This window comes from Myxocyprinus asiaticus, chromosome 31, assembly GCF_019703515.2.
Source record: "Myxocyprinus asiaticus isolate MX2 ecotype Aquarium Trade chromosome 31, UBuf_Myxa_2, whole genome shotgun sequence".
Classification (NCBI taxonomy): domain Eukaryota; kingdom Metazoa; phylum Chordata; class Actinopteri; order Cypriniformes; family Catostomidae; genus Myxocyprinus; species Myxocyprinus asiaticus.
Window position 1 is genome coordinate 30,066,455 of NC_059374.1, and position 16,483 is coordinate 30,082,937.

General features: G+C 39.9%; 1 protein-coding gene across 1 annotated transcript; it reads left to right on the forward strand.

Moving 5' to 3' along the window:
* The first annotated feature begins 10,492 nt into the window (after positions 1-10,492).
* On the forward strand, positions 10,493-16,227 carry si:ch211-137a8.4 (uncharacterized abhydrolase domain-containing protein DDB_G0269086). Its single transcript, XM_051665876.1, has 3 exons — positions 10,493-10,727; positions 12,863-14,851; positions 15,704-16,227. Exons 2-3 carry the CDS (start codon positions 13,048-13,050, stop codon positions 15,724-15,726), a joined length of 1,827 nt encoding a protein of 608 aa, XP_051521836.1. The 5' UTR covers positions 10,493-10,727; positions 12,863-13,047; the 3' UTR covers positions 15,727-16,227.
* The last annotated feature ends 256 nt before the right edge of the window (positions 16,228-16,483 follow it).

Below are 16,483 nucleotides of genomic sequence, written 5' to 3' on the forward strand. Positions count from 1 at the left end.
GAGCTAATCGACAGGATAGGGCACCATTGGTTGGGATCTTGGCTTCCACCAACCCCCCTCCTACACAGCAGGGCTCTGCCACAACAACAGCTGTGATTAAGATTGACAGGCTGTCCACTAATAAAGAGATTACATGAAAATCCCTCCGAAGCCAACACTTCAGGACAGCACGCATTTGGATAGCTAGAACAGCTACAACTCAAAGGTTGTCCATGCGTGAAGTTAACGTTAGCCATACGCCGCAAGGGACACATTAACCAACTGGCACAAGTATAAAGGTCAACAAAGAGTGCAGCTTGTCTGGGCCATCCACTGGGGCAGTGGGAAAGATCTAAAGTCATTTAAAATGTAAAGGTATGAAGAATTAATATGGCTGTCAGGCCCAAACATTTTTTGTGAAGTTTTCAGGGCACCTTCCTCTCTTAAAAACAAACAAAAAAAACAGCTTGTTTAAACACAAAACCATCTCTTAAGGTGCATATTTCTGCACAATTCTACACCATTTTGTACTAAAAAAATGCAGAGACGTAGTGTACTTAGAATGATCTTACTGTGAATTTGGTGACAGTGGATTGAAAGTTCTTCAGCTGAAATCAGTCTGTGCTTACTGAAATTCTAATTACTGCCCCCAGTGGCCGAATCTTGAAGTGCTGTTGAATGTATGGGTACATGTTAGCACCAGTTTCCAGGTGAAATGTCCACAGAGTGGTAGAGTTGTAAAGTGAGTTTTTTTTTTTTAGCTGTAATTGTTAGAATACAGTAAACAGTCAGTGAAGATGTAATCTTAGTGGGAAAATATTACATCCGAATCTCGCTAATATTTGATTATGTGGAAGCAATTACTACCTGGTTTCCATGGGACCAGAACCTGTGTCTATGAGGCTGCTCTCGCAATGTGCTATCAGTAGCACCACAGGAAAAGGTAAATACATTTGAATTGATGCAAGGATGTCTGATGGGAGATGGCATTTGTCAGTAACTGGGAAGAATGGGGTCGATGATGGGACTGGAACATTTTGTGTTGAGTTCCTGTGAAATCATGTTGGTAAAATACAAGTGCCCAAATGATATAATTATTCAACCAAACAAAACGAGTGTGGAATGTTGGACACCCCTAACAAAAAAGGTTTTGTGGCTAGTTTGAGGCAAGTTTGCCAAACTTCGTAGTGGAAGGGGAGGGGGTATCAGGCCATGATGCCTTGTCAAGATGGTGGATGTAGCAGCAATGAAACTTTAGCAGACTGCACCTTACAAATGTGAGTTGAATGCTTTACCATCACCCCACATTGTGCGATTCCTTGATATTTGTAAAAAGCCAATTTTGGGCACTCATTTCAATCTTGGAGGTTAACTTACATGCAAAAGCTGGCGGCAACACCAAACGAGAGAACATGCGTTTGAAACGTAATTTTCTTCAACTGAGAATTGTCAAATCCTTACATGTTGTAATAAAGGCAATAGTGTTGCATTTGAGACGGTACTACTCTTCAAACTTCTCTTCATGTGTGCTATGATAAGTGTTAATTTGTTTTACACTTTTGATGAAAATTGCTTTTTGAAATTAGTCAATATATCTCATTTTCATTCGTTTTAGTCAGTCTTAGTCTGATGAAAATGACATAGTCAATGAAAATAAAATAGTTTAGTTGACGACGATGTGCAAAATGGACAAAAAAATTGTCAAACTGTAACAGACCAAACTTTAATCAAATATTCAAACATGTATGAGAAAATGTATAAACATTTTCTAATTTAAAAATGTATCAAACATAACTATACATAGCCTACTGTCCTTGTTGTGAAAAAACTGAGCTCCTAAAATAATAATAAATAGACTGAAGAATTAGCTACTTTTTAGAAGTTAGCCTACTGTTTTCTAAATCCTTCATGCTTTAGAGACTTATTAATTTTCAGTGAGAGGATATAACATTTCGTGCAGCGTGTTTCTTATGGAAAGTGTATTCACAACACAAGTTACACAATGCAAATTATGCATATTCTGACTAGCACATTATTTAATTCAAGTTCACCTGTTAATTCGCTTCACTGTGCATATGTAAGATGTTATATTACATATATGTTGTGGATATAGGCTACTATAGCGATTAAAATCATGTATAAAAAGGATGCATTTGAATGAGGTATTTACCCCATTTTGAAGCGGTTCATTTTGCCTATGTTCAACTCAAGCAGCTCAAGCGGAGAAATCCCCAATTATTAATGGGTTAGATGAATCTATATCTAATATCTATATACAGATTCTACAGATGTTTCTTCTCCTTTTCATATATTGCACTGTTAATATCTTGCAGTATAATTTTTATCTATTCATATTTTCATCAATAGTATGCCTTAATAAAATTATTTAATTATCATCATGATGCGCCTTTTTCTTCTCGTCTTCTTTATCGTTGACTAAATCAAAAAGCCCTTCGTCAACGAACGTTTTCGTCAGTGATTTTGTTGACGAGATTAACACTGGCTATGAAATTGCTGAATCATCACCCCAACAGCAGCCAATCCATGAGGTCCTGAGCTCACCAATAAGTCTCTTGTGTTTGATCAGATCTGCCCTGATGTAATCTCCCTGTTTTCAGATGGATGGTGAAGAAATAAAGGAGGTGGACCGCCAAGAAATGCTCATTCCACCAAAATTCTCCTATACTGGTTGCAGAGAAGTGAAGTATGCCAGCACAATCTATTTCACACAGCGCAGCTGAAACCTAATTACACAAATTAATGTCCCATGGAAGGTGCCATTACCTAAATAACCTCCTATAAAGGGAGACTTCCCTTCATCCCAAATATTCGGTTTAAATGCTACTGGATGCTTCAAAATCTAGATTCAAATATGTTCTGACTTAACAGAAGCTAATAGGTTCACTCCTGAACCCCGTGTTTACAGCTGCGTGCGGAAGCACGTGTTGGTCATCCCGACACAGCATCAGCATCTTAAAATAAGACCTTCTGTAGTGGATAAGAGCATGGGAAATGGAATTGAAAGTCAGAGCCATGAGGTTGACGTGGCCTTCAGTAATATCTGTCAGTGCAGAAGCACCCCACCCTAGCTTCACCCCTCTGCTCAAACACAAGCACATGCTGTCGCAAGGCATTAGTGTAGCAGAAATACACACATTGGCTCCTTTGCCCCACTCCACTCACAGCCTGGGCAATTCACAACAGTAGCACAACATCTTCCTGTTCCTGATCCTTAAGCATACGTGACATCAGATGTGCATTTACAGGCTTAATAGCAAGTTTGTTTGGGCTGCCGAGATAAGAATCATGTGTATGCCCTATCTATGGCTATCATTTCGTGTGATATACAGTGCATTCAGAAAGTATTCAGACTTTTTTATTATGTTGCTTCCTTATGTTTAAAGGCTAGAACTGAAATATCACAAGTATTCAGACCCTTTGCTATGACACTTGAAATTTAGGTCAGGTGCATCCCATTTCTCTGGATCATATTTGAGATATTTCTACACTTTGGAGTCCACCTGTGGCAAATTCAACTGATTGGACATGATTTAGAAAGGCACACACCAGTCTATATAAGGTCACGCAGCTGAAAACGTATATCAGAGCAAAAACCAAGGCATGAGGTCAAAGGAACTGCCTGCAAAGCTCAGAGACAGGATTGTGTTGAGGCACAGATCTGGGGAAGACTACAAAAAAATGTCGGCTGCATTGAAGGTTCCCAAGAGCCCAGTGGCCTCCATAATTCTTAAATGGAAAATGTTGGAACAACCAGGACTCTTCCTAGAGCTGGCTGCCCAGCCAAACTGAGCAATCGGGGGAGAAGGGCCTTAGTAAGAGAGGTGACCAAGAACCCGATGGTCACTCTGGTTGAACTCCAGAGATCATTTGTGGAGATGGGAGAAATTTGCAGAAGGACAACCATCACTGCAACACTCCACCAATCTGGGCTTTATGGCAGAGTGGCCAGACGGAAGCCTCTCCTCCTTGCAAGACACATAAAAAAAGCACCTAAAGGACTCTTAGACTGTGAGAAACAAGATTCTCTGGTCTGATGAAATGAAGATTGAACTGTTTGGCCTCAATTCCAAGCATCATGTCTGGAGGAAACCAGGCACCGCTCGCCACCTGCGCAATATCATCCCAACAGCGAAGCAAGGTGGTGGTAGCATCATGCTGTGGGAGTGTTTTTCAGCGGCAGGGCTGGGGGACTGGTCAGGGTTGAAGGAAAGCTGAAAGCAGCAAAACAGAGAGATACCAGGTCCAGAGCCCTCAGGACCTCAGACTGGGCCGAAGGTTCGCCTTCCAACAGGACAATGACCCTAAGCACACAGCCAAGACAACACAAGTGTGGGTTAGGGACAACTCTGTGAATGTCCTTGAGTGGCCCAGCCAGAGCTCGGACTTGAACCCAAACAAACATCTCTGGAGAGACCTGGAAATGGCTGTTCACCGATGGTCCCCATCCAACCTGACAGAGCTTGAGAGGATCTGCAGAGAAGAATGGCAGAAAATCTCCAAATCCAGGTGTGCAAAGCTTGTTGCATCATACCCTAAAAGACTTGAGGCTATAATTGCTGCCAAAGGTGCTTCAACTAAGTACTGAGTTAAGGGCCTGAATACTTATGTCAATGTGATATTTTAAGTTTTTTTCTTTTTAATAAATTTGCAAAGTTATCAAAAATCTTGTTTTTGCTTTGTCATTATGGGGTATGGAGTGTAGATTGATGTGAAAAAAAATAATTTAAAGCATTTTAGCATAAGGCTGCAACATAACAAAATGTGAAAAAATGAAGGGGTCTGAATACTTTCTGAATGCACTGTATGCCCTCACTCTAAGAATAAACAGTGCTTGTTGAAGTATTTGTGCTATTCCACAGTGAATTCTGAGTTTCAGAAAGTATCAGTCAATTTTACAATTGAACGATGACATCTTGCAAGCACTTTTATATTCACTTGTCCTGACCAGTTATGATCAGGAGGCAGTAGTCTGCAAGAATGTAACCAAATATTCAATACTCGGATTACAATATAAGTATAGTGGTTACAGTGGGTGGACAACAATGCTGGTAATCCACTACAAGTGTTGGGTGTTATCTAATTACAAAGTAATTAATTATGGTTAATTTGATAACTTTTTAATACAAAAAGTAGTGTAGTGCATTACATATACATTTTTGTAATCAGATTACAGTTACTAGGCCCTTTTTTACTTCAGGAACTAAAGCCCGTTTTAGGTAGCCTAAATTTACTCTGAACTAGTGCTTTTCATCTTTTTCGCACGATGAATTTACGTTTTTCATAGCCATTTACAAGGACTTTAGAGGGACTTTTTAGCTCCTACTCTGGGGTAGGTACTTTTTGGGAGAAAAGGGACTGTGGGAGGTGCTGCAACCCATGATTGGTCAAACACGAATGATGCGCAAAGCAATGAGAAACGCAAAGAGTTGACAGCCACCATGAGTAAACAAACGTGTGGCTGCTAGCCTGGCGTCCTCCATCGGTGTTATTGATTTTGTTGTTGTCGCATGAGCAAACGTCAGAAGAACAATGGTCGACACTAGGCGGTGTCATTACGGGGGTAACTTTTGTGTGTTTGAATGCAAGAGTGAAAAGTCTCCTCGGGTGTGCAGTTTATGTTAAAAGTTATTTTCAAGAAAGTTCCCAAAGGGAAAGTACCTGGAATGTATGTGGGAAAAGGGAAACTGACTTTCAGTTGTCAATAACTTGGGTTCCATCCATCCATCTTCTATTGTAGCTCGTCCTATATAGGGACAAGGGTAGTGCTTGAGCCTATCTCAGCTTGAAGGTAGGGAAACACCCTGGACAGGTTGCCAGTCCAGCACAGGGCTAATACACACAGACATACACATTCACACTCTCACCTATGGACAATTTAGATTTTCCAATTCACTTAACCTGTATGTTTTTTGGACTGTGGTGGAAACCAGAACACCTGGAGGAAACCCACACAAACACGGGGAGGGGCCCTGGGTGAGGAAACCCACACAAACACACAAGGGGGCCATGTGTGAGCCGGGACTCGAACCAGGTACCTTCTTGCTTCGTGCTGCCCCTACTTGGGATTAAAATTATATTATATATGTAGAATACATTTAAACATGAATTATGTTAATATGTACATCTGCGTTTTGCAACAGCTAAAGGGGTTTACCCAACACTGTCCAATACAAATGACTAAATACTTCACTTAAATTTGAATCAGATTACTTTACTGATACTTCATTGGAAAAAATAATCACATTACTAATTACTTTTAAGTCACTTTCTAAAATGTATCGCAGTAAAGTTTGTTTTTGCTCAACAAAGTCACAACAATATCTATATTTCCTCCTCGTTCATTTTCGTTGTGCCTGAAAGGGATAGTTCACCCAAAAATGAAAATTCTCTCATTTACTCACCTTGCCATAAATGGAAGCCCAGGAGTGAAGGAATGAAGGAATAAATTATCAATCTATTAATCTGAAAATAAAAAATGTGAATAAACCAATTTATAAATGGACAAATAAATAGACAATAAATATAACAATAAAATTGTGTATTAATAAATCATATTTATTTCATGTTTAAATGGTCATTAAATGTAGCAATAAATGAGTACATTAATGAGTCTTTGAAATGCACTTTTTAATTCACTTTAAAAGCACCTTTTAAATTATATTTTAAAGTATTTGGCAATTGCTTTTCTTAATTTGCCAATGGCTTTTCTTTTTTGTTTTGCTTTTCCTTTTCTTTCTCCAACTGAGAATCGAGTTTAAAAAATGCCATTGGACTGTTGACTCGTGGGAGCAACCAATAAACTTTCGACTCAGTTATAAGACACACCCTCTCTCCCACATGCCACTCAAAGAAGATGTATGACGGCCTGTCATTGGAGGATGGTACGAGCAGTTTACGTGATATTATTGGATCTGCGAATCCCATGCATAAGAAATGGATGCAAAGCATATCAGAAGTTAATGGTGGCTCATTCACTGTTGCTGTGAAATGCCGAGGCCGGCCCTACCTGAGCATGCACAGTGATACTTGTCCAGGATGAGAGCTGGTAATCGTGATGCTGTCAACAGAACCAGCCTCCTGACCCCCGCCCTGAACTGAAAACATGCAATGGTGGTGAGCAAGGGCAATGGCTCGAGTTGCTAGAGAAAGCCGATGGACTTTCCAGAACTTATACAGAAGAAAACGCACATCCCCTTTCAGTTATATCACATTCATTTTAAAAAAACTGTATGACATGTTATTTTATTTGTATTAAAATAATTGCCTGTGTATGATCGAGAAAAGGCGGACTCTCGGAATGATGGTCAGCTGAGGATACAGAGAAGGCAAGCGAGCACACTTTTGTGGAACAAATGGTAATGTTTAAACTAATGCTGTGTATTACTAAAGTATCTCTTTCAAATGGAAATTAAAATATATATATATCTTTCACACCAACCTGCTCTGTTTATAATGTCACAAATAAAGTTTGTACTTAATCTTTTGTTGTGCTCATCTTCATTAAGAAGCTATACACACAGTAAATACACAATGTACACATTCTTTTATCACATTCCTCTTTTACAATTGTAGTCTGGGCCTTATGGATTTAACATTTTGAATTTGGAATGAATATATATTTTAATTGTACCTGAATCGATTATGTTATAGGCTAAATTTAATTGATATAGATAATGGCAATTAACATGTCAAAGATGTTTGAGGTAAAATGTCCATGATTTAGGCCAGACATTTTCTGAGAGAAAAAAAGCAATAACCAACAAGAGTTTTACCCCTTCACTGCTAGAATTGTGTGAAATGAAACCATGTCACCTAATATAACTATAAAAAAAAAAAAAAAAAAAAAAAAAAGACCTTCTGGTTGTGTAAACGAAAGGTAACACTTTATTAAGCTTTATAAACAGAAACAGTTTAGCAGAGTTTCATCGTGTCCCAGTGCTTGTGGTCGATGGTCTCAGTGCAGTGCACAGAAGGTACAGTATATGGGCTTTGTTCACAAATATGGCAGAGAGAGCAGACATACAGTAATGAAAAAGGTGAATAGCTGTAAGGTCAGGCAGTGCAGAGAAGCAGGATCTGGCAGTATTCTTCATCGGCTCGGTACCTCAAGCGGTGAAGTAGGGTGAGGCAAATGGCTGTTGCTGCATGTGTTTCAGTTCGAGGCATGGGTCGGGAGGCTGGTTCTGCTGACAGAATCATGATTATCAGCTCCCATCCTGGACACGTATCACTGTGCACGCTCAGGTAGGGTCACGTTCAGCATTTCACAGCAACAGTGAATGATTAACTTCTGATATGCTTTGCATCCATTTCTTATGCGTGTGCTTCACAGATACAATAATATCACGTAAACTGCTCATACCATAGTCCAATGACAGGCCGTCTTACATCTTCTTCGAGTGGCACGTGGGAGAGGGGGTGTGTTCTATAACTGAGTCGAAAATTCATTGGTTGCTCCCACGAGTCAACAGTCCAATGGCATTTTTTTTTACTTGATTCTCAATTGCAGAAAGAAAAGGAAAAGCAAAATGAAAAAGAAAAGCCATTGGCAAATGGATGAGGAAAAGCAACTGGCAAATGAATTAAGAAAAGCAATTGTCAAATACCTTTTTAAAATGCAATTTTAAAAGGTGCTTTTAAAGTGGATTAAAAAGTGCATTTAAAAGACTCTTTAATGTACTCATTTATTTCTATATTTAATGACAATTTAAACATGAAATAAATATGATTAATGCACAATTTTATTGTTAAATAATTACTTTTTTAAACATGAATTAAATAAACACATTTAAATGTGTCTTTATTTGTCCATTTATAAATTCACCCAAGTTTTTATTTTCAAATTAATAGATTGATAATTTATTCCTTCAGTTATTTTTTAACGGGCACTCCTGGGCTTCAGCAGGTATGGACTGACAAATGGAAAATGAAAAGGAAAAGTCAAACCATAAAGAAAAGCAACTGGCAAACAGATGAAGAAAAGCAAGTGCCAAATGTTTTTTAAAAAGCAATTTAAAAGGTGCATTTAAAAATGACTTATTAATGTGCTGTTTTATTGCTAATTATAAGTACATTTTAAAACATGAATTAAACATAAATTGTTTTATCTTTTCACATTTAAATGTGTCTATTTATTTGTGAATTTATAAATTGGTTTATTTATTCAAATGTTTATTTTCAGATTAATAGATTGATAATTTGTTCCTTCATTCTTTTTTAAAAGGCACTCCTGGGCTTCCATAGCCATCCACCCAACACTGGTGAACAATGGTAAATTTTTTGGAATCAGTCCTTGTAAAACCCATTCTGATTGACCACTAATCTTAATATTGGGGGGACGAAGTGGTTGCGGGCCTATAATTCCCAAATAATCAAACCTTTGTGGAAGTGCAGGTTTTATATACATCCACTCGTAGACCTCTCTACACCTAGGCATCTGCACGCTTAGTCAGCCATATTCACAGCGCATAACAGAGTTACTACGCCTCCTGTAAAAAGCAAACTCCTGTTATCTTGCTATTTATAGGTCGCTACTTAAAACTGACCAATCCCCTACGCTCCACCCCTTCGCTTGAATGAAGAAGATGATGATTTTACAACGATTCTTTGGCAGCATGATAATCCTCCGACGTGGTCGCTCAGTTGCACATTATGAAGACCCCAAACAAAATGAGAGCTAATTGAAGGAGCGCGGAATTGCCTTGCAGATGCTCTATCGTATGAAATATTCATCACGGAGCGATGCATTTCCAGTGCAGTGCACAAATAATTCTGCCCTAGGGGCAATTTTTGTCAGATATTTCACATAGGGACACAGACAAATACAATTCTGGCCCAAATGTTCCGTTCCATCACTCGGCAAAGCCTCGGGGTCTCTGGAGGAATTGCTGTGACTTTTATTTTTCTTTCTTACAGGCCAGTTGCATTAAACCAACGTGCGCACGCGTTTTTGCTCTAATTCACCAACAATTGGTCTCTAAGATAATGAGGTCAGCTTGTTTACATTTCTATTGGGGGAGTTTTCTTCTTCCATCAGAACATAGGAGCACTTCTCGATCTCATTGGGGTACAGAAACAACAATGTAGACTAATACGCGGACCTGCCGCAGCCAATTTGAAGAGAAATTATGCAATATGTCATTTTGCGCAATCTCATTAATCTCAAGTGGAGTTACTATAAGCGAAACCATTTCAGCCCCGTACAGTAACCCTCTTATGGGCCGTTTAGACCAAAAGCGTCCCTAAAAAGAAGCAGCGCAACAGGACGCATGTGTCTCAAGACGCGCTTTTAAAAGTTGACGTTCTGTTTTTTACCTGACACGGGGTCTAAAAACGCGGTGCTGCTGCTGCTGCTGCGCGAGACGCTGAAAAAACAGCGAGACGCGGCGCCCGTCAATGGCTTGTTAAACAGCGTGAACGGCCCTTTAGTGATGGGGGCGGGAGTGTATGGTGGTGGTGACAGGGTGGGGGTGGTCTCCCTGGCTGGTTGCTAAGGGCAACAGGGTGAGATAGATGTAGCCGCAGCTGCGCGTCTAGCACCAGCGCTCGACCCTCAACGTCCCCGCGCGCGCAAATGTCCACACACAGTCACACTCGCACACACTGAGCTTTCCTCAGCCAAGACATGAGGATGCGAGCGGGGATTTAGTTTCAGTGTCTTTTCCAGTCTGCAGCAGATTATTACCTTTCCTCCAGCACACAGGACGGATTTAGACACAAGACACAAGGTTTGCAGACTCTTCCGTTATAATGGGGTTTGTTGTTTGTTCTGACTGAAAACGTACTGAACTTAATTATTAAGTGTTATTGTGTCTGAAAATGTGTGCGTGTTATTTTGATTGCTCTGCCTGAACAATGTGTTTTCAACACGCGCTGGAGTTATTATAATGAAGTGCAGGGATTTATAAAGAAAGGACAATATGCGCAATTCAATGACTGCGCCCTGGATTTGAATTCGTTGGCATAGTGAAATTGCGCGCTTGGTTCAATGAATTCGTTTCCCGCTTTGTTTATGTTTATGAATGCGGACATCTGCTTCACGATTGCTAATTGTGTGCTCAAGCAACTGTTACGAGTTCATTCATTCATGCAATCCACTTCTTCGCCAAACGTGCCAGACTGCCCTCGCGCACATTATAATAAGACGCACTCAAGTGTGAATTTGCTACAAATTGCGGCTAGTCTAATATGTATGAATGAAATACCTTTTCCAAAGTAAAAACATTTAAGTGTTTATAGAGTCGCCGGATCAATACTACATTACTGTAGAGATTTCGAGAATGTACCCAGCATGGCTTTACCAAGATAGACGATTCATGCGCGCGCGCCTGTATGGCGCTTGGGTTTTTGTTGTTGTTGTTTTCCCGCCGCATGATGATTTCCTAATTTCCACATCACACACTTTCACGGTGATTGACGTGTTACCGATGGCACGAGGCTTCTAAGTGATATCTATTTACAAAGTTATGATTATTATGAGGTCCGCTACATTGGTGTTCCAAACCGAAACAAGTGACTGACCATTGTTCAGCATGTTTTCCAGACACAACAGAAGTTGCATGTCTCGTTTCGGCAAATAACGTATTACCCCTGTAATGACGTCAATTAAAATAACTCCGGCGATGTTGATATCAACTACTGATATTTTTACAAAATGGAGGAAATGGTTAGGGAAATATTAGCAATGCAAATTAGGGTTTGAAGAGCACTGGCACCTGCTGTCTCGAACATTTGCACTGGCTTTTCCCTCGTTTCTCATTAGAATTATGTTCTATTTCTGCAAAGCAATGTTTGAGCCAACACTTAGGGCTTTATTGAGGGAGCTTCTCCAAATCTCTTCTCTTGCGTTAGCATAACAAAGGGCAAGGGTTTTGTCCTTGAAAAGAGGGGGCAAAACCGTCAAGTCTCAATTGTCCCAGTGTCAGTCTGATGGGCAAGCAGGGTCATGTGCCCCATCTGTAAACAGACTCAGTCATGGTGAAATCCAATTAAGTCGTGTTCTATCTATTGGGCTTTCACAAGGCAAAGAAAATATATATATATATATATATATATATATATATATATAATGCTAATGTACTTATTTTATGGTACATACAGTCATAAGGCACCTTGTATAAATCAATTATATAACTATGTCACACATGGTTCGCCTCTAACATCTTACACCGAATAGACAATGTAAAATAATTTCAAATTTGCAAGTGGGTCATTCAAATGAAGCATTAAATTGCTTTAAGCGTCATGAATTCTTAACGTAAAACAACAACAAAAGAATCATCTGTAGAGTTACAAAACAGCCCCAGTGTTAAAAGATATGACTTGACCCAGGGTGAAGAGGTGATGTTTATAATAAGATTTTATTATCATATGGGCAACGATATGAGGACTTACTTTTGTATTTTCCATTTTCATGTCCTTGCGTGAATACACGTAAGTGCACATTAACGCAACGAGATGGATTCAGCTCCATATCTAAATGATAGATATTAAACTACATAAAAAATACACTGCTTCTGGATTGGACAGCAGGAAACACAAAAAAACTCCTCAAACAGCCCAACCGATAAACAAAATCACTGATCATCTGTACAGTTGTGCCTTTAAGGTGAATGGTGTCAGGCTCTTAAAGTCAGCATGAGATTTTCTGATGCATACTTTATTTTGACATTCATTTAGAACACAAAATATCCATCAATTGCAAAGATACAAAACTTGTGTGCTTTAATTTTTTTCAGGATCATAAGATCTAGATCACCAGTATCAAGTCTTGTAAAATAAAACATTCTCATACAATTATCATTTAAATCCTGATTGAAATACATGCAGTCAATTTAAAACTGATTGTCTTCTTTCCTTCTAGCTTTGAGTTCCCTCTTTTCTACACGGAATATGATGCAGAATTTCCCAATTCTTATGGAAATAAGTTGGATAAGAAAACTCTCAGATTTGTTGGCTGATCATCAATGAACTCAGTTCCTTAAATAACAGAAGGAAATACATATTTTTCAGTGAGGAAGTCCTGATAGTTGGAGTTTATTTTTGGATATGGCTGCAACTGAGGCTAATGCAGAGCCTGTTCAAGCAGACGTTGTAGAGACCAAACCTGTGGTGGAAACCACAAATGCAGAGTCAGCTCCAGCCCCAGCTTCAACTGAGGAAACACAACCTACCACTGAGGAAACTCCAAACACAGAGCCACCAGCTGATAGCAAATCCAAGCAAGCTTCTGAAAAAATATGGGACTCTTTTTTAAACAAAAGTGGGCTTGGAAAAGTAATGGGAGGAAAGAAGAAGAAGGAGCAGCATACAGAAGCTGAGGATACTACTGGCGAGGAGCAGGATAAAGCCGCAACTCAGAGCGATCAAGTGGATACTGCAGGCCCTACAGACCAGGCATCTAGTCAGCCAGCAGAACCTAGTGAGGCTGCAGTTGATGGCCAGACTATTGAAAAAGTACCAGAAAATGAGGAGGCTTCCCAAGAGCAAAAGGCATCTGGTGCCAAGCCAAAGCAAGGAGAGAAGTCTAGTGTTAGGGACTTCATCCGCAAGCCTGTCGCTAAAATTTTCTCGCACAAAAGCACAGAGAAAAAAGTTAGGTCAAAATCTCTAGACAGGCTGGAGGATGCTGATGTCTGCACAGTTGTGGCTGAACAAACAGAAGACTCTCAGACTGCAGACGAGCCAGACAAGCCTAACACTGAGAAAGCAAAACACATGAAACGCTGGCACTCTTTCAAGAAACTTATGGCTCAAAAGAGTCACAAGAAAAGCACAGATGATTCCAAGGATGCTGAAGGGGCAGAGGGAACCAGTGCAGATGAAGCAGGAGACACTGGGACATTGGATTCCACCACAAAGTCTGAGCACAGTGGGCAAAAAAAGTGGAAACTAAAGAGATCATGGACATTTCAAGGTCTGAAGAGAGACTCATCGGTTGTTGGAATCCACAAACCAAAGGATAAAGACTCTTTGGATCTAAAAGATGAAAATGCCCCAGAGGCAGAACAGGGGACAGAAGACGTCAAGGTAGCCAGTGACGTAGAAACACAGGAGAAGACTGATGCTGAGGGTGAGGAGGAGAAAGGAGCAACTGCTACCACACAGCATGCAAAATCTGTGGACCAGCATGCAAATGAGATCTGGACCTCTTTCAAAAAACGAGTTATTCCCAAATCAAAGAGGGCAGCTGACACTGGTGGAGCGGAGGAGGAACCAGCGGGTGAGCAAGAGCAGACTGATGAACCACAGGCAGGTAAAGACTCAGGCAAGACAGCCAAGGCAAAAAGGACACACTTCAACCGTGCTGTGTCGCTAAAGAACTTCATACTGCGAAAGGGGAAGAGTACCAGCATGGACACGGGGGAGGGTACAACAGCGCCGAAAGAGAGCGATGGTACTGGTGAGAACGAGGCTAAAGACATGGACGTCCTTGATGATACTGCTGGGGCAACTGATGTCCCACAGACTGTATCAGAGGAGCAGACGGTAGCTCAGAGTGAGAGTAATAATGAAGCTCAGGTGGCAGGTGAGCTCAAGAGTTCTGATGGAGAGGAGAAGTCCCACACTAGCACACCATCTGGTCAACCATCAGACAAGTCTCACGCAGTCGTTCCAGCGCCAGAAGGTGGATGCCAGACAGAGCCCAAAGCCAACGGTGAGAATGGATGCTCGGATGCTACATCAGAGGACACCACAGCACACAATTATGATGCAACTACCCAGAATGATGTGAAGGAGGAGGAGACCAACCAGGAGAACATTGACTCTAGTGGCAAAACTTGTCCAAAGGATGGGAAGATCCTCAATCAAGACGGGAAGTGTGATACTGTCAATGCAGTTGCCCAAAGCGGTGAGTGTGCAGCCTCAATTGACTCAAGAGATCTGCAGCAAAATGGAAATGACAAAGCAGATTCTGAAGTAGGACTAGGTACTAGTGTTAAGTTAGAGACTGGGGGGGGAAGGGGCCCCTTGCTGTGAAGGGTCCCTTTCTGGGTCTGCGAACACCAAAACAGATGACCAAGAGGAGGCTTTGAAGAGGATGTTTTATGAGGTTGCAGCTTCCATCGTTCGTGCAGTTGTGTTCTCAGCCACTGATCAGTTAGCCAAGGAGAAGGAAATCCTGGACAATAGTCTGAAATGTTTTCAACCTGAAAATTATTGCAGTTACTGTCATAGACAAGTTACTTTGAATCAGGGAAATCTGTATTGATTCTTAATGATCCTAATCACCTCCATCTGTGTCTGTTTGAACATGTTCTGGTGTTGTAGACATGTCAAAAGACATTGGTAAACCCCTTTAAAAAACTAAAATCTTGTGTATTGTAGTGCCAGTCAATGCGAAGGAAAGTACAGGTAGTTTAATTGAGCTGTTGTGAAGTTTCTCTCTAATTTTGCCAAGTTGTATTTTGTGAAAATATTCAAATTACACTTAATTAAATGAAAGATTATAGTATTTCTCTATGTGAATGTGGAACCACAAACAATTAAGTGTTCTTGAGGCTGAGGAACTGTCTTAACTGAACTGTCACAAGGAATTGTGTACTGGTTGCTGTTCTGTTTTATGAAATTCACTATTTATTTTTAAAGAACAATAACCCAAAAAGACCCTCTGTGACTAAATTTGTGAATATTTATTTATTTAAAATGTTAAATGTAGAAACATATTGTAATATATTTAATCTCTTCTGTTATCATTTACCAGAAAAAAAGGCGGGAAACGTGTGACGCCACACAGAGGAATAGATCTGCATGGGATTCACTCAGCAAGGAGCTTTGCCCCCCTCCCCCCAAAATATGGAGTAATTACATGTTTACGCCACGATTCACCATGGTGAGAGATGCAATCCACATAGTTTAAAAAAAATAAATATAAAAAAGCAATAATTCAGAATCATCAGTGCAGTTCTTGCTACCATTCCATCATTGTAAATGTTTTGCCTGTCTACTAGTGAGATTTTATATTGTTATAAACAACACTCCTTTGAAATGTTAATCTTGTTGATCACAAAGTACCGTGATCATAAAGACTGTTAGTTTTATATTAATTGCCATTCTGTTTGTAGTTTTCCTTTGACTAGATATAACTATGTAAAATAGACACATTTGAAATAACAGCCCGCCAGACTGTCCCCCAATTGTGAATTCAATACGGAATGTGCACTAATCTGTGTTTTTGTTTTTAGACGGTTATTATGTATACATGAATAAACCTCTATTAAACATTAAGTAATTCTCTGTTTTTCTTGCAAAGACTTGTGTTTTTTGAAAATGCCAAAATTGCCAACTAATAATTAGACTAACTAATTAGAATTGCCATTTGGGGCTATTGTACAACAGGCACAGCTAATGCTAAACAATGGAGAGAATTTGTTTATGCACCCTCCAAAAATGGAGGACGAATTTAATATTAGTGCATAATTCCCATTATGGGAGCACACATTATATAAGACCCTTAATACAGTATGGACACTGTATTATGGCA

Bases quoted from the DNA above. Each gene is read 5' to 3' on its own strand.
- si:ch211-137a8.4 (XM_051665876.1), top strand. From the start codon at position 13,048: ATGGCTGCAACTGAGGCTAATGCAGAGCCTGTTCAAGCAGACGTTGTA. The intron at 14,852-15,703 runs GTGAGTGTGCAG...ATCATTTACCAG, and splicing joins CAATGCAGTTGCCCAAAGCG to AAAAAAAGGCGGGAAACGTG.